The 15,539-nt window shown below is 38.6% G+C and overlaps 1 protein-coding gene across 6 annotated transcripts in view; it reads right to left on the bottom strand.

Annotated features, from left to right (window-relative positions):
- Positions 1-15,539, bottom strand: part of ERC1 (ELKS/RAB6-interacting/CAST family member 1) — a 294,674-nt gene that overhangs the window by 107,364 nt on the left and 171,771 nt on the right. For all 6 annotated transcript variants that reach the window (XM_065632425.1, XM_065632416.1, XM_065632397.1 and 3 more), the window contains one exon: positions 14,560-14,691. In XM_065632425.1, coding sequence (XP_065488497.1) covers positions 14,560-14,691 — 132 coding nt within the window. The remainder of the gene's footprint in view (positions 1-14,559; positions 14,692-15,539) is intronic.

Genomic DNA, 15,539 nt, shown 5'->3' on the forward strand with positions numbered 1-15,539 from the left:
CAGCTAATTATATAATAAAGAAAAAATACTTGCCAAGAACCGGAGTTCTTGGCATGCTGAGACTTTTTCAGAGACATGCTGTTGACATTTTCAATTTAACTGCAGGTAAGCTTGTGCCCTGTCAGTTATAATCAGAAAGTTTCCATTTCAGAAGGTGTAAAGAATACCTCTTGCTTCTCTTTTCTCTCTGCTCAAATGCTAGTATATAAAGCAGAGTGTATCTTCGACTATCTATGACTTATCCATGATTTGGTTCTCTGTAGACAGGCCTGAAAGACCTTCATGTATTCTGAGCAAGTTGGATCTGCAGAGAACTTAAATGGAGACTATTTTTTCATTGTTTTTAGGCCTTAAGTGATCTGACCAGGTGAGAGCTTATCTCTAAGGAAGAACATGAAGCTGAATGAAGTTTCCATTAGAGGAGAGAGTTCCCGAGATACTGCAAAAACTATGTGAAAGAAGGCAAACTATGTCAATCAGATCAGTAAGGGATTCACAGCAGCAGAAATGGGAAACGTCAATATAGGACAAATTTTTTACATAGTATTACATCTCCTTAGAAAGCATAAAAGCAAGGTGGAGAGAAGAGGCAATACCACGAGGGAAGTGTATCTACCATGTCAATGGCAGCCTGTAAAGAAATAGAAGAAACGATGTAACACCAAAATAATGAAGCCCTTTTCAGGAGCATATCTACTGTCTCAACCTCTCTGCTCCTACAAACTCTGACTTCAGGCTCCTCTGATGCAACTGTGCATGAGAAAACAGGCTGTTGCATAGACATACAGTTACCACATTATCTCCAAGTATGTGGTGTTTGCAGTAAGCTTTTCTGGCCATTGGGTAATGTGAAGCCAGGGACTCCAAAGAGCTTAGTCAAGTTCCCCAATAATCAGTAAAAAGACAGTAAAATCGAGAAAGGGATTGGATGTGCAAAATATTAACAAGGCTGGGGATCCTACCAACCCCTGTACTAGCTCCTGCAAAGTTTAATGATGATCAGGATAGGCAAGCTCAAATTCCCACCTCTTATATGAGGAGAACTAACGCAATACTGAAAAATTCTGAGATACAGTTATATTTCAGGCCAGGAAGAAGGCTACATCAACTGATGTGGTTGTTATTGGTTGCCTCTTAAAATCAGAGCCCAAGGACTCCAATACCTAAGGCAAACCCAGACAGATAAGCTAACTAAAGCAGCCTCAGCATCACCAAATGCTTCAGAGTCTTTAAATTACAATGTAGTGGCAGATACCTTTTTCTTCCCATTGTGAACTTCTTCCTCAGTGATGAAGGTTCACCTGAAGTGAACTTTTCTACTGCACAGAAAATTGAAAAAGGCCTCCATAGCCCTCTCAGCAAGATAGTTCTGGAGCTTAATTTTCTGCTTACATCTTTTCAGAGAAGCAGAGCAATTTTGGATCATCATCTAAGCAACAAATGCATCATGAATGCTGGGAACACAATGTATTACAATTCACTACAGTAGTACTGTGCAAACATAATGAGGCAATGGGCGAAGTCATCAATATGGAAAAAAAAAAAAACCCAAAACAACAAAATACCATGCAGTTGAAAAAACACTTGCGGGGCAGAGGATCTATTCTGAGATGGTGACCTAAGCAATCTATGTTTATATACTATGTGCATATAAAGAATGAGGAAAAGGCTAAAGGAGGCCCTCCACAGACACTGCAAAGGAAAATTTCCCAGTCTTAAGTGACAGGATATGAATGCATCGATAGTTCAAATGTATATGCCTGGCTTAAGTAATATTTATTAAGGACAGCATATCACTGGTACACTATAAAAAATGTTTTATATTGACGTTAGATAAGGCTTTTTTCCATCTATAGATTAACAATCTTTGCAGAAGAGACTGCATTTCTCTCTGTTATTCATTGTTTCATAGAATGGTGTGGGTTGGAAAGGACCTTTAAATATCACCTAGCCCAACCCTCCTGCCATGGGCAGGGATGTCTTCCACTAGACCTGGTGGCTCAAAGCTCCATCCAATCTGACCTTGAACATTTCCAATGATGGGGCATCCACAACTTCCCAGGGCAACCTGTTCCAGTGTCTCACCATGCTCATTGTAAAGAATTTCTTCCTTATGTCCAGTCTAAACTTAGCCCTCTTTCAGTTTAAAATCATTGCTCCTTGTCCTGTCACTACAGACGTTGGTAAAAAGTCTCTCCGTCTTCCCTATAAGTCCCTTTTATATATTGAAAGGTTGCAATAAAGTCTTTCCAGACCCTTCTCCAGGCTGAAAAACTCAAATTCTCAGCCTTTTGTGGCACTCCTCTGAACCTGCTCCAAGAGGTCCATGTCTTTCTTATGCTGGGGGCTCCAGAGCTGGATGCAGTGCTCCAGAGCTGGATGCAGTACCCCAGGTGGGTTCGCACCAGAGCGGAGCAGAGAGGGAGAATCATCTTGCTTGATCTGTGGCCACGCTTCTTTTTATGCAGCCCAAGATACGTCTGGCTTTCTGGGTTGCAAATGCACATTGCCAGCTCATGTCTGACTTTTCATCCACAAGTATCCCCAAGTTCTTCTCCACAGGACTGTTCTCAATCTATTAATTCCCCAGTCTGTATTGATATTGGGTATTGCCCTGAACCAGGTGCAGGCCATTGCATTTGGTCTTGTTGAACTTCACGAGGTTTTTTTACGGATTCAGCTAAAGTTTCAACAATCCAGATGGTCCAGGGTATCTGTTAGTCTTGTTAGTTTTCCTTCCTTGTTCTTTTCTTTTTTTTGCTTTTGATCAAGCACAAAAGGCTGCATATTGGTCCACAACTAGAAGTCTCAGAGGGCATTACAAAGTGACTTGACTATTATACTAAGAACTCTGCTCCTAAGCTGGAGATACAGTACTTTAGGTGCAGCATTACATGGGAAACTTTTAATTTAACGTTTAATTACATGCCTGAAAACAGACACATTTTTATGTTTCTGATTGAAAGAAAGAAATAATATTTCTTTCAATATACATCCAGACAGAGTGGGCTATGGGATATGTGTTTATATTCATTATTGTGTCTCAAAACTTCCAAGCAGAATACAAAATGATGACATTTTAGAGAATACAGATACAACTACCAACACAAACAAGATATTTTCAATGATCATTGTATAAATCAATCACTAGAGATCTTATTTTCAAAAGCACCTCAGCAGGCAAACTTGTATATATTTGAAATTACTGGCTTTCTAAACACAGACCTTTCCTGTATAAACAAGAAATCAGCATTACATGACACAATGTACTAGAAATCTGTACTTTTGCCCAAAATAAATTAGGCCAGCAAAACAAAAAAACTTGCAATTACAAGTCAGTAGTAAGAACACTACAAGGACTGAAAAAAATAATTAACATTTCTCAAAGTGTCACTCACTCTCTCAGAGGACAGTCTCCTACTTTTCTACAGCTCTTGAGTTTTTAAAGTACTTTTCATTTCACTGTGTACATTACTGAAATGATAAAGGGACTGCAAATTTCTGCATTATCTTTTACTTCGTTGAACTGATTAGACTGCAGGACAGAGAGAAGGAAAAGAAATAGACATGAAAAGAAAGACAAAGACAAGAGTTCTGGCTCCATGCAAACTTGTTTGGATCCCAGAAAAATTTCCCAGAACAGATGTTAAGACATGGAAAAAGCACAGGCCAGACTTGGGACTTAAGTATGTAATTTAACTGCCTCAAGTAACATATTACAGGGGAAAAGCATTGAGTCTGACATAACTTGAATTGCCAGCAGGACCAGATGGTTTGCTTAAATCACAAGCTAATAAACCTTTACACAAAATAAGAGGGAAATGAATTATGGTTTCATCATAGCCCCATTTTCGTCAAAGCAGTAGGGTGGCTTTAGGTATGCTTAAATACTATATCCAAGATGCTTAACTAAACTCTTGGCTATTTTGAATTAAGGGAACAACTTTCAAATCTTTATAGATATTAGGAAAGCTGCTAGGCATAGCTTTTTGAGAGCTAAAAATATCAGAGGAAAAGAAGAGAAATAAGTAAGCCATAACAAGAAGAATCTTCCCCCCCATCCTGATAAAAATAAAACATAATTTCTGGCTTGGAAGGACAACCCTCCACTAAGAAAAGAGTTGAAAGCTCTGCCAAGCTGCCAGCAGAAGGGTATAAAGCAGACTGGCTCTGCCCCACCACACCAAGCGGAGCTCCAGCTCTGATTCAAGCCCCTCTTATTCACCACCAGTGCATGAGGATACATGTGCCCGCAGGTGGCCAGAGGAATGCACCGTGGCTGCTGGCTTCTCTAATGAGACAATGTGACCATCACTAATCCCGCCCAAGTAGGTATATAAGGGGTTGAGATCCTTTACCTTCATTTTTGTCCTGTAATAACAGGCACTACAAAGATACACTAGGGTGAACAGATGTTCACCTAAAGCAGGGGTGTCAAAACCATTTTCACCGGGGGCCACACCAGCCTCGCGGTTGCCTTCAAAGGGCTGAATGTAATTTTAGGACTGTATAAATGTAGCAGTAGACAGGTTGGTGTGGCCTCTGGTGAAAATGAGTTTGACACCCCTGACCTAAAGAGAGCCGTTTTCCCTACGCTATACATATCACCCTATCTAGCTGCTACATTTGTTCTGTTTGGTCACTGTTAATGAACATTGCTACAGGATCCTACGCAGACAAGTGAAAAACTCTTTCTTTTTTTTTCTTCACAAGTTGGAACTCCTTATTTGCAGATCTTACCTAAAGACACTCAGAAATAAACGCAGCAGAATACTGTGCAACAATTAAGATGTTTCTATACATCATGTTTACCTCCATCTCAAATAAGATGCCAGATTTACAGCACACCTTTTGCCAGCGTCACCTGGGTATAACATTAGAGGACTGTGGCAGACTCCGCACAGGGAGGAGTATTTTGTTCACAATATAGAGGGGAGTTAGTGTCAAAGCTGTGAAAATGGCTGATGGATTACTAGTTCTCCAGATAAAAGGCAGGGTCTTCTGATCTTCTTAATATACAGCAGTAATTTTAGGAATGAACTTTGTATTTCTTTACATTAGTGTGTGGCTTTCTTCAGTCTTTGTGCCTTTGGTTTTTAGGTTGTTAGGGTTTTGTACTTTCAGCATCCCTGATAAAATCCAGTGGTTTTTGTGGCTTAACAGAACTGGTGCCACCCTCCCATTCTTATATTATTAATTGGCAAAAGGGAGAGGAGAAAGATAGAGGGAACAAAAGACCATGGTCTGAAAAGCTGCAGGATACTGTAGTTGAATGCAAATTTTCTTATCACAGTGAAAGTGAGATGCTTAGCTGATGTCTCTTGTTTCCATGAGTTGGTCTCGCAATGAAGACTTTCATTATAAAAAAAGCATCTGCTAATGAAGAGGAGTTAATGCTCTGTGTTGCTCCTTACTGTCTCCACTGATGGTTCTAAGCCATGAAAAGCACTAACATTTGACCAGATGATATCTGACATTACAATGTTACTCCTGCAGAACCCACAGAAACAAAAATACGGGAGTCTTTGTCAAGGAGTATGTTACCTGAGCATCAGTCAAGAGTGCTTTTTGCTCATACTCTGAGAGCACCAAGCTCTTGTATGAAGGAGGGGAATCAAAATTCACAGATGTTTAGAAAAGGGAAAACTCCTGAGCCACCAGGCTTCAGGACTGAACAAGTCACAGCTGTGTCCCGTTAGGATGTTTGGAGGTAGCTTTGACAGTTGTATCTCCTAAATGAGGGCCATAAGCCATATAAATAAGCAACAGCCTACTGCTGGGACAAGAGCTCTTGAGAAGGAAGCAATAACTGTCTCTGCTTAACACATACAAAATATTTGAGGCAGGCCTGGAAAAAATAAGTGAAAAACTGAATTCTGATTTCTGTTGAGGACAGACAGCTGTTGTAGTCTCTGGTATCTGAAAACTATAACAAGCTACAATTTTATTTCTGCATTTCCCTCAAGTGGAACCATTAGCCAATGCAGTATTCTCATACTTTTTTAACCCTTGCAACCATACCAAAGGAAGCTGTCCTGATTTATTTTACATGGCTGTACAGTCTTAGGAAACCATCTTGTGTTTATCTTCTGTGGCTAGCAATTAATCTTTTCAGCTCCTTGGGAACACAGCATCAATCACTACTTCAAGGAATAACAAACAATTCAAGGGACAACAGTCTTGAAAAAAAAAATGGGATTTTGATCACCATTTAAAAATCTCTACAGAGGCAGAGAGTCCAGAATTTAGCACATACTACACAGTTTTGCACACGCTCATTTATCACAATTTATTACATCCAAACAAAATCTATGGAACTATGGTTAATTCATGATACTCCAGGCACAACTCTAAACACAGACCTCTTCAAAATAACTTGACCTTTCTTAAGGTCCATCTACTCTGTGACTGCTGCTAAGGCAACAGCAGCAACTGGGCCAAAGGAAGACTCAGCTCAGACTAATGGCCCAAGGATTTGAGCAGTTTTTCACGAGCTTTCTGTAGATCATTCTGATTTCCATTTTACTGCATTTTAGACAGTTTCAGGTTAACTAGGATATGTCACCATGGCAGACAGTTTAGACATAATTGAATAATATTCAAATTAAATACTTAATGCTGTGCTACATGGCACAGCATAGATTGTCAGTAAATATAGCACTGACTGACTCTCCAAAGAGAAAAATCCTGAGATCATGTATTAACTCACTAGAAGCAGTGAAAAAATGGTAGGCTAATTCCACATACAACTTTAACGCTCTTTCCCTAAAAGACATTAAGGACCACGAACATAAATACATGAAAGCACAGTTATGATGTGAAAGCACACGCATTGCCACAAAAAGGTTGAACATGTGGCTAACTGAAGACGAACAGTCTTACTGGCAAACTCAGGAAAGTTTCCACCTCCACAAACTTGTGGAAGAAAATCTTTAGCATTGTAGTTAAAAGCAAGCAGGCAGCAGAACCTAGAGACAATAACTAAAAAGTAATCCCGCCGTACTGAGCCAGCTAACTCGAGCTGAAATTCAGTGAAGGCTTTGAAGGAATGTGAGGGTAAAGAGCAAAGTCTGGTAGGTTTTGTGTGAATAGGAAATGTTTGAAAAAGAAGAGGCATACTCAATTTAATGAGCCTCAAGTGTGTCGCTTTTCTGTGTTTCTCTGTATAGGAGAATAGTAGGAAAGGAATACAATTTCTTTTCTTGCACTTCATGGATTTTGGGGAAAAATCGATTATGTCGGAAAAAGGAATTTGTATGTCAATATTATGGATCTAATGTACAAATCTAATGAACTTTTCTAATGCTTTAATCTACATATTATTGTATCACACATCTAAGATCACACTTAAAAAAATAAATTCAAAATGAAAAAAGCACAAGACTAGCTTTAAACAAATATTAACACAAGTATTTGGCTGGATCCTTACAATTCCAAGAAAGCATTTATGTAACCAAATCTGCATGACTTTCTCCTTCAAACCAGACTCAAAGGTAACCCAAGACTTTGATTTTCTCTTGAGCCACAACAAATAAAATACTATCTAGAGGTAGATACTTGAGAAAATAATGTAACAGGTAGAGAGATGCCAAGATAGAGCTTTGTCTAGAATAATTTCCTATAATGAAAGGCATAATGTGAAATCAATATTCATCTATTAAACAATAATCAGGGATAAAAATCCAGACAAAATGACCTTAAAACCAGCATTTCCACAACATTTCTATGTAATGGTTTCCATCAGTGTTGATTATTTCATTAAATGAAAAGGTGACTTATATGGAGAAATGCTCAATGCATATTTTGAACAGAAGTTAATTATACTTTCAGTGTCCCCAGTTCTCCTAAAAGTCATCAAATTTTGCTCACTCTGCAACCTTAAACAAGTGTAACAAATTAAACAAAAGATTTAGAAATTTTTTTCTCCTATAATGATAGAAAAATACCTATTCATATTTTTTTTTCCTATTCATTCTTCTCTACTGGAGACAAAAGAGCCCCCAAACAACCTAAGCCCCCAGCTAGGCACAGCTGAGCACATCTAAGACAGAAAAGAATAAAAATTCCACTCTGTTCTACCTCTTAAAAATATGTTACTGAATACAGAAGGAACTACATGTTATAACTGACACCGCGATCACCCTTCCCATGTAAAGAGTGTGACTCAATACAAATCTGGGTTTTTCTAAAGGAAAGGGCTACGTAATCCATTTAAATACCTAGGGAGAAGTAGTAACTTTAGGGAGAAGCAGTGCTTCTAAAAATGACTGCAAACATATTCATTAACACACAGGGCACAGTCAACTCTACCTGGCCAAAATGCTTTCTCTAACCAAAGGAAAAGAATCAGACAAAAGAATGGGAAGAAAAAAAAAAAAAAAGGCATATTGAAAATCAATGGCAAGACTATACTTCATGCTGACAACTGAGTTAAAAAGCTCTAAAACCAATTTATATCAGTGAAAGAAATTAAAATGTAAGTTTTTCAAACTTACTAGGAGATCTAGAAGAAGAGACAAAAAACATTTATTAAAAGCAAACCGTTTAGCATCTGTTACAGAGCAGTCAGAATCCTGACATTTCTACAGTGCTCAGAGAACACCTATAGGTAAGTGGTTCATGAGAAATTCCACTTTATATTTTCCATTTTCAGGGACCTGTAGGAAGTAACTTAATCTGTCAGGATTTGTGCTGTGAGATAATTCCAATATTCAACATATTTTAGAAAATATTTTAGATCTATTTCAGTAACAGAATGCTCAGCACAAAGGGTATGTGTTTAAATTTATTTCGCATTTTTAGAAGACACTTGATAGGATAGGGTCCAATATATAATAATTCTGTTTTCAGTGTAGTTTCTATTCTTACAAGAAAAGGTAGTCTAAGCAATAAATTTTAGAAAGTTAAAACAGGACCAGAACAGTGGTATGATGGAAGTGCAAATGAGAGGTGCCATTCAAAACTTGGGCAGAATTACTGTATAGTAATTTACAGGTAAGAGAAAGGGCTCTTAGAAGCTGTACTCTATAGACAAAACTCTGCAAACCTTGTACTTACAATAGGGAAATCCTGTTGAACAGGAGATAGAGGAAAAGGAGAGAACTGTGGAAGAGGTTCTTTTGAGTTATTAACTGATTTCATATTTATTTTTCCTTAACAGATACGAATTTTGAACTAGGGACATACGATAGAGAATTTCCGGATTCTTGTTATTGACATATTTTACATGTAATATGGGCCTGCAAGAATATTAAATCCTGCTGAAACAACTTATAAAGACAGTGGCAGGAAGTAATTAGCATAAGAAAATACATTTAAACAACACATTACTATTACAATTTTCAATATTTTATTTTTTCTCAAAAGGCAAAGCAGAGGAACCTGTCATGTGTAGGATAAAAAGATACAGTGTATGAACATAGATATCGCTATTTATAGGTCTACGTACTTCACCTCATTTAAGATTTCCTACTGAGAACCAGAAGTTCAAGAAAAAGTGGGAGGTGTCAAGACCAGATGCCTAACTCAGAAATTTCAGTTTAAGTAACTACCTAAGGAAGGAGGAATTAACAGGTAATGGCCAGTGTTTAATGTGTTTATTTGCCATTTTAGGGTAAAGAGTTAGATGTTAGCTGGTATTACATAGAGTGAGAGTGTGTTTAAGCAGGAGTTGATATTCATGAGAGAACAGAGCTATACTACTATCAGCAGAAATACTATTTGAAATCCTAAACCCTACTGCTTTTCAAATTTGAAAGAAACGAAAATAAGATAAATATATGTGGCAGTCAGGCAGTGCACCATCTCACTCGTCGAAATAGCAGGCTGTTGTAAAGGCCACAATAACAGCTTCTCATAAAAATATTTTTAGTAATAATATTATACTAAGCAATTCCTGCCTCCACTTGTCAGTCGTGCCCCCACAGTTGAATGCCACCTCAGATGTGCCTCGAGTTCTGCATGGGGATCCATGAACCAGATCAGTGAAAAAATTCCTTCAAAATAAGATAATTCTTATCATGAATTAGGTCACTGCTCCATCCCACAACACGGTCCCAGAAAGACCCAGGCTGGAAAAACTGAAGAGACGTGCCCTGAAGTATGGGGATGAAAATGAGTGAAGAGAGGGAGGGTGTAAGTATCTCAGGTCAGTACATATTTTTGAACTATGCCCTCCAACAATGAAGGCTCAAAATGCAAGTTATTCTAGTATTGTGGTCCTTGAGCCAAGGACCTGACGCTACTTATTATTGATTGACACTGAATCACAGAATCTGAACTTCTGTCTCATTTTGTTCCACAAAAAGGGCCTTATTCTTTCATGAAGGTCAAAACACATTTCCAGCATTGTTCTGCGAATAGTGCTGATTATGACTAAGTTGACATATAAGATAACCCCCTGCCTCCTGCTGCAGGAGAAGAGATGGTAAGATGCACCAGGACAGTGAAAGAAAGTTTGGGAGCGAGACAGGGCTTTTTGTCAAAGACAATCTCCAGCAGTTTCTCCTAGGGAAGTAAAACAACCACTCTATTTTTGAGTAGGAAAAAACTTCTTCTTCCCCCTACCCGCCATCCCCGAGGAATGTAATGATAGTTTTACTAAAGTAAGCTCAGATTGGGCTCATTCAGAAAAATTGCCTGGATCCACATTTGTTTTTGTCATCTCTAACAGAACGAACTTTATAATAGAAGTGTTTATCTGAGAAATCCTACCTTCAGCCTTCTGGAGAGAACTTAAAAAGAAGTCTCCATATACCTTCTGACCTTCAATCTAGAGGGCTGAACTAGCAGGATCAGCCACAGCTGTCCATAACCCCACAGCTGTAAGGCATTTACAGTAATATTCACATACAGGATTCAGCAGGTGCACCAACAAAACCAGGTGAATATGTTAGAAAGAACAAACTTGAAGAACTTTCCAGTCTTTATATGTACGCAAGACTCCGTCATCTGCTTTCTGTATGGCAGGGTTTCTGTTAGACAGAACAATAAGGTTAATAAAACTATGTCCAAGTCAGTGGGTGTCCTGCTCCCAGCGGGAAATGCTCAACTTTATTTTTGTGACAGATGACAAAAGAACAGGTCTAAGATCCTGAAATAAACAGAAAACTTCAGTCAGCAGGAGGCATCTTGCCATATATACATTGTGTGTTAACACAGTTAACCCACTGCCACTGTTAATAAACACTGCCCGGATATCTTCGAACACTGGATTAAAGAGCGCAAGGTTTTAATCTGAAACAGTTATCTGAGAACCATGAAATCCTGAGTACCTTCAGGGACACTGTAATTCAAATCCGAAGCCTGTAAAATACCTGGAAACCATACATCATGAGATGATGGAGGGTAGGATAGCACAACACAGGGCTACAAAACCAACATCAAATATCGGGGCAGAGGTACACACAAATGAGATGTCCTCATACCTTGAACCACTTAAAGCCAAAATGGTTGACCTCATGCACTGATTCATTAAACAGCTTCAGACAGGCAGTGAAGTGGCAGAATGGTAGAAAACGAGATAAACAGAAGAGAGGAAAGAAAAAGCATGCAATTAAAAGCAAATTCTAACCAGTCTGGACAACATTAACATTTAAAAATCATACATATGATTCATACTTGGTCTAAGAATGATTGTAACCTATTACTGTTTGTAAAAATAAAATGATTTGCCATTAATATCATATAGAAAACAGAGCCTTGCATTTTAAAACTCTAAAGCTATCTAAAGGTCTCTTTCATAATTCTACAAGGAACCTCCACAGAACATAATAAAACAAAGGGGGCATTCTTTTAAAGTAATTGAAGGAATATAAAATGCAAAACATTTGAAGGAAAGTCTCTTCCTCACCTTGGAAAAATAGCTGCTTGCCATCACTCTGTTACTTGATTGTATTTAATTGATAGCAAGCCAAAATCCTATTGAACAAAATGGGGCACAGCAGCTCTCCCAGTGCTGTCTGGAACAAGACACTGCGGTTGTTTTTCTTTCATGCCATCTTGCTGGTCACGTTTTAAAAACCATAATTGGTCAGAGCTGGTAGTTTAGTTCTTCTGCTGGAATAAGATGCTGCTGTCAATCATAGATGGTAGAGGTGCTAACCTTTCCCTCTTTCGATCCTGCTGCTTCCAACCCATCCTTCTTTCTCCCCCTCACTTCCGTACACATACTACATCCAAATTCATTTCTTTTTCACAATACTGTTGCCCACCATATTCCACCAATCTTTTCCCACAAATCTTAATCCTCGTGGCTCTCTTCTTCTCCCCTCAGTCTCTCTCTCTGAGCCTTATGGCTTATTGACCCTCAGGCTGCACATTGCCTCGCTTTGCCTCATCTCTCAGATTGTACACCCAGTTCCGACTCTCTGTTCATTAGCTATTCCTCTTTTTCACCAAGCTCTGAACCTCTGATCTCATTGTGTGCCTCTCATTGGGCTTTGCTGGTGAATTCTTTTGAAAAGCCTCCTTACTGCAAAAACTGAAATTTGTGCATTTTTCCAAAGCACTACTCTCTTTCCCTATTCTTGTTTCAAGATGCCTCATGTGTAAATAAAACTTCACTATGACAACAGTTCCCTGTTTTACTAACCCAGACTTATCTCTTCTCCTCTCCAGAATAAACATGCTGCTAAGAGCTCACGGGGGACAGACATCTATGAGGAGCTCATGCTCGACAGTCTGAAAAGGCGGCCTCCTTTCCACCTTGTGACTGCAGTCTTCCTCACTACTTAATTTCTTTTCATCTAGGACAGAACTTTCACATTTTTCTTAATCTTGATAGTATCTTTGACTCGAAACCTCCTTTAAAAGGTTATTTTGAAAAACTTGCAGAATTTATTCAATGGAATCTCTCTGATATAAGACTTTTCTGATTGCTTCTATGTAACTGCAGTTCTTTGGTAGGATTTCTTCAGTGTCTGGATCTATGCAAAAATGTTTCTTGCGCAGGTTGTGCCCATCTGTGTAGTAATTCCCTTGTCTGTAGTTTTGACCATGTTAATGCTGCTAGCCTGCCTCCTTGCTAGTGCATCAAATGTAAGCTACTCATCCTTTGCAAATTGTACTACAACCACCTTTCACTTCCAATACTGAGATGATCTGTGATCATCCTTCAACACAAGCTTCATTAGGCATGCATAAAATTTGTAAATGTTCATCTTTCTGCCTACTTCCCACACTTCAGATACTTTTAACCCCTACAAAATTAACACACTACCTTCTTCAAAACCTTCCCTCAAAAAATTCACTAAGCCTTATGCATCTTGTTCTGTTTCGAGCACAGATATCACAAAAGGGTAAATTCTACAGGCTGCTAGATGCTCAAAGAATATAAAAATGGTCACTTGTAACAAAGAAATTAAAATATTATCACATCCCAGGCATCAAATAACACACTATTTTGTTTACTTTTGCGTCTCGGCATAGAACCTGCTCCTTTGTGAGCTGTATTTTCCTTTCAAGGAGATCTAATCTTTGATGTGGTATTTACTACCTGATGAACATTTCTACTTCATGCATTTTTTTAAAGGCTACAAGAAGCTTCGAAAGAAGGCATTTTTGAAAGTGAATTCCATAACATTGTCTAGGATCTTAGGGTACAGCAGCAAGAATTACCCTCAATATGTCTATCAGCAAACAGCTGAGCTTGACTTTAGCCTAAAGAGAAACAGTTGCTTTCTTCCTGAAAACTTGGATTATTACTAAGGTATTTGTATCTTCCTTTTCATTAAAGTATGCGACATAAGAATACAAATTGGAAAAAACCTCTTAAAACATTTTAAAGTGCACTTAGTCAGAACTTTTTAAATTTAAGTAATAAAAAGGAGATCACTCCATTGTAATGCAACTGACCAGTTGCTCCTGTTTGTTAATTATGGTCAAATAAGGAACAGTGAAGAACACTGAAGAGGCTCACAAAAAGTACAGTAAGAATGCCAGGTTCAGCTTCTGCTTAACAAAATCTCATGGAATTTTATTCTACTTTTAGTGTGTTTTTGTGATGATTACTTACGTGAGCTACAATCAGGCACGTACAGGATTCTTCTGAGTGTCTCGTCAGTGGCATAGAATCAATTAATGCATAAATGTTTACACTTGTGGCTTCAGCACACAAGAGTGTATTTTCTGTGTGTATGCTTGGCTCAAGCCAAGGGATTTGGGTCTTTACCTAGCTGTTTTGCAAGTGCAACCAGACTGTGGTCCATGAACACAACTACGCCAATAAATACATTCCATGAACAACACAATGAACCTAAGTATGTTTACACATAGGAAGACAGCTTTGACAGGCAAGACAGATCAGAAGAGTTAGTACTTAAAATAATATTTTAAACCTCAGGATACGTTATGGTTCTTTTTAATTTCAAGAAGATCTTACCCATGAAATACAACTTATCATGAAGGCTTCGCAGACTTTGAGTTCTGCTACCTAATGTTGGAACAGATATACAGGATCAAACAAAACGAGCTGCATTTCACAGTAAAGCAGGGAAAACAAGACTTTACTGTCTGGTTACTTTCCTAAGAAGACTACCAGTGACTGATAAGATTGCAGACCTGTTTCTCAGCATTGATCCTGGCTGACTCCTCTTGTGCTAGCACCATTTCCCGCTCTGCAGTTATCTGAACACTTTCTCTGAGTGCCTCTTCCAATTCTTCAATCCGATCATCCTTTTTACGTAGATTGTCCTGGAAAATGATGGGAGACTAGGTGAAAATGACTTGTTTGGAACTACAGCCTTTTAATCAACCAAGTTTTACGCCAACCAAAATGTGTTTCTCCCTCCCAAGGTGCAACTGCAGGCAAATTATCTTCACACAAAGGAAAGATGAAGCGATGCAAGAGTAGGAAGAAGATTACAAGTAAAGAGAAGGAGAAAGCTAGCAAAGCAAGACCTCATAGCAAGAGTGCTTGCCCTCCGTGTTGGACACACACGGTCCTGTCAGATTATACAGCACAGATAAGCAAGGGTTGTCGGTAAATAAAGATTAGTAAGTAAGCAGTTCCAAAGAAGCAGAGAAGCCAGAATTGGCGGGAAGGCAGCAGGCATTCAGCATTGCCCATTGCTCACACATTCACCAGCAGATGAGGTAAGAAGGGAAACACAGCGCTGCAGTTTGGAATTTGCCATTTCCAGGTTAAGGGGGAGAAAAGCAAACATTAACCAAATAGAATTTTCCATTGTTCAGATTAAGCCTTGAAGGAAATTTTTCATCAAAAACTCCCTAGGAATTACGAAGGGTTCATCTGGGCTGTCTGAACCTCAGACATTCGAGTATCAAGACCCCCTTAAAATTTATTCTTCGATTAAGAGCATCTTCACAGTTGCGAGTTCTGATGTCCCACATATATGCAAAGACCGTTGAAGAAAACCATATTGCTCCTCAGAAAATATACCGTTTCACTGGTTTATACAAACAGTGTAACTTAGAAAAATGATATACAAAACTGGTGTTGTTATTTGTAAATGAGACGCTCCTTACTTTAATATTGCTAGGAAAATGAACGTATATCTCTGGTTTCTGCTGTAGCAGCT

Source organism: Caloenas nicobarica, chromosome 1 (genome assembly GCF_036013445.1).
Source record: "Caloenas nicobarica isolate bCalNic1 chromosome 1, bCalNic1.hap1, whole genome shotgun sequence".
Lineage (NCBI taxonomy): Eukaryota > Metazoa > Chordata > Aves > Columbiformes > Columbidae > Caloenas > Caloenas nicobarica.